Consider the following 1,656-nt stretch of genomic DNA (forward strand, 5'->3'; position numbering starts at 1 on the left):
TTAGGTAATTTTCTCTGAGCCTAAAAAATCTAGAAATCCCCTTCTTCCTAGAGCTTGGAAAATCCTAAAATTTGGTCATTCTGTAGTCCTGTGTCATGAATTCACACTCTACTATGAAAACATTTAACATTTGGGTTATCCACTCACCTTGGTTCACATTTAATTCATTTTGCATTTCAAGCAGAAAAGACAAGGAATTCCCCTCTTTATCCAGTCAAATTTAGGTATTGAATGAAGTTGTCAATATCTTATTGCATTGAAATTGTGTCTTATTTAACCCCTTTTCTGTTTGCAGAGCAAAACCAGTATACCGAAACGGGGCGAGTATAACGTGTACTCGACATTCCAGAGCCACGAGCCGGAGTTTGACTACCTGAAGAGTTTAGAAATCGAAGAGAAGATCAACAAAATCCGATGGCTCCGGCGAAAGAACCAGGCCCACTTCCTTCTCTCCACTAATGGTGAGTTAAACACTGAATAGAATATTTATTTATTATTATTATTATTTTTCTTTTTTTTTTTTACTCAGACTTTGAATTTTTGATATTCATATATTCCCGATTCCCTCGGCATTGATCGATGTTTCCCTCCCCCCAGGTTCACGAATATCTCCGTTCCAAGCTGTGCTCGCTGTACGAGAACGACTGCATCTTCGACAAGTTCGAGGTGTGCTGGTCCGGCACCGATTCCGCCATCATGACCGGCTCCTACAACAACTTCTTCCGCATGTTTGACCGCATCAACAAACGGGACGCCACCCTGGAGGCGGCCCGCGAGATCGCCAAACCCAAAACCCTCCTCAGACCTAGAAAAGTAAGTTTCAATATAACCCCCTAAAATTATCTTTACATATTAAAAATCAAAAACAGATAAAAATAAAATATATTTTTATCAAGACAATTACGATTAGATTAGGTTTTTAATTTGGTGAGTTTTCGATGTCACTCAGGACATCATCTTCAGACCAAGATAGATGTTGACCTGCCTTCTAAGCGCTAGGTCGCGGGTTCGATTTGTCATTTAGACCTGACAGGTACGACTGAAAAGGTCCGCCTGTCAGGTCTCCCTGATACCTGATAAGCACACACACTCTATTAGGTACACCAGATAGGCGGACCTGATCAGTTCTACCTGATAGTGAGTGGCTGCCCCTAAGTGCTCACAAAAGGTAAGGTTTGCTCCTGGAGCGACAGGCTTTCTCCTATCCTGTCCTCCTGGTCCAGATTATCTTATTGTCGTTCAATACTAACACAAGTCTTTTGTCCACCGCGCAGGTATGTACGGGAGGCAAGAGGAAAAAGGACGAGATCAGCGTCGACTGTTTGGACTTCAACAAGAAAATCCTGCACACCGCCTGGCCATAACCGCCCTAAAATTATAGGTACACCTTTTATGCCAAATACTACCGTCTGAGAAGGATTTGCATGCAGAGATCTCAATATGAATTTATTAGACCCATTAACGGTCAGGCCCACAAAGTGAGTTTGAACTCTTGATTAGGAAATCTGATTTACGGGTTATTTCCAACTACAAATCAAATGGTTTAATCCAAAAGTTACACGTAGTTTAAACTCTTTTTGTGGACCTGGCCATTAAGTATTATTACTTTAACTTTAATATTGTTCACCAAGACTTAACACGCACCCTCTTTCCACC

General features: G+C 41.4%; 1 protein-coding gene across 1 annotated transcript; it reads left to right on the forward strand.

Moving 5' to 3' along the window:
• The first annotated feature begins 579 nt into the window (after positions 1 to 579).
• On the forward strand, positions 580 to 1,375 carry LOC113468902 (serine/threonine-protein phosphatase 2A 55 kDa regulatory subunit B delta isoform-like). Its single transcript, XM_026826189.1, has 2 exons — positions 580 to 813; positions 1,275 to 1,375. The coding sequence occupies exons 1-2, from the start codon at positions 580 to 582 to the stop codon at positions 1,362 to 1,364; spliced, it is 324 nt and encodes a 107-aa protein (XP_026681990.1). The 3' UTR covers positions 1,365 to 1,375.
• Positions 1,376 to 1,656: the final 281 nt, after the last annotated feature.

This window comes from Diaphorina citri, unplaced genomic scaffold (assembly GCF_000475195.1).
Source record: "Diaphorina citri unplaced genomic scaffold, Diaci psyllid genome assembly version 1.1 scaffold885, whole genome shotgun sequence".
Classification (NCBI taxonomy): Eukaryota; Metazoa; Arthropoda; class Insecta; order Hemiptera; family Psyllidae; genus Diaphorina; species Diaphorina citri.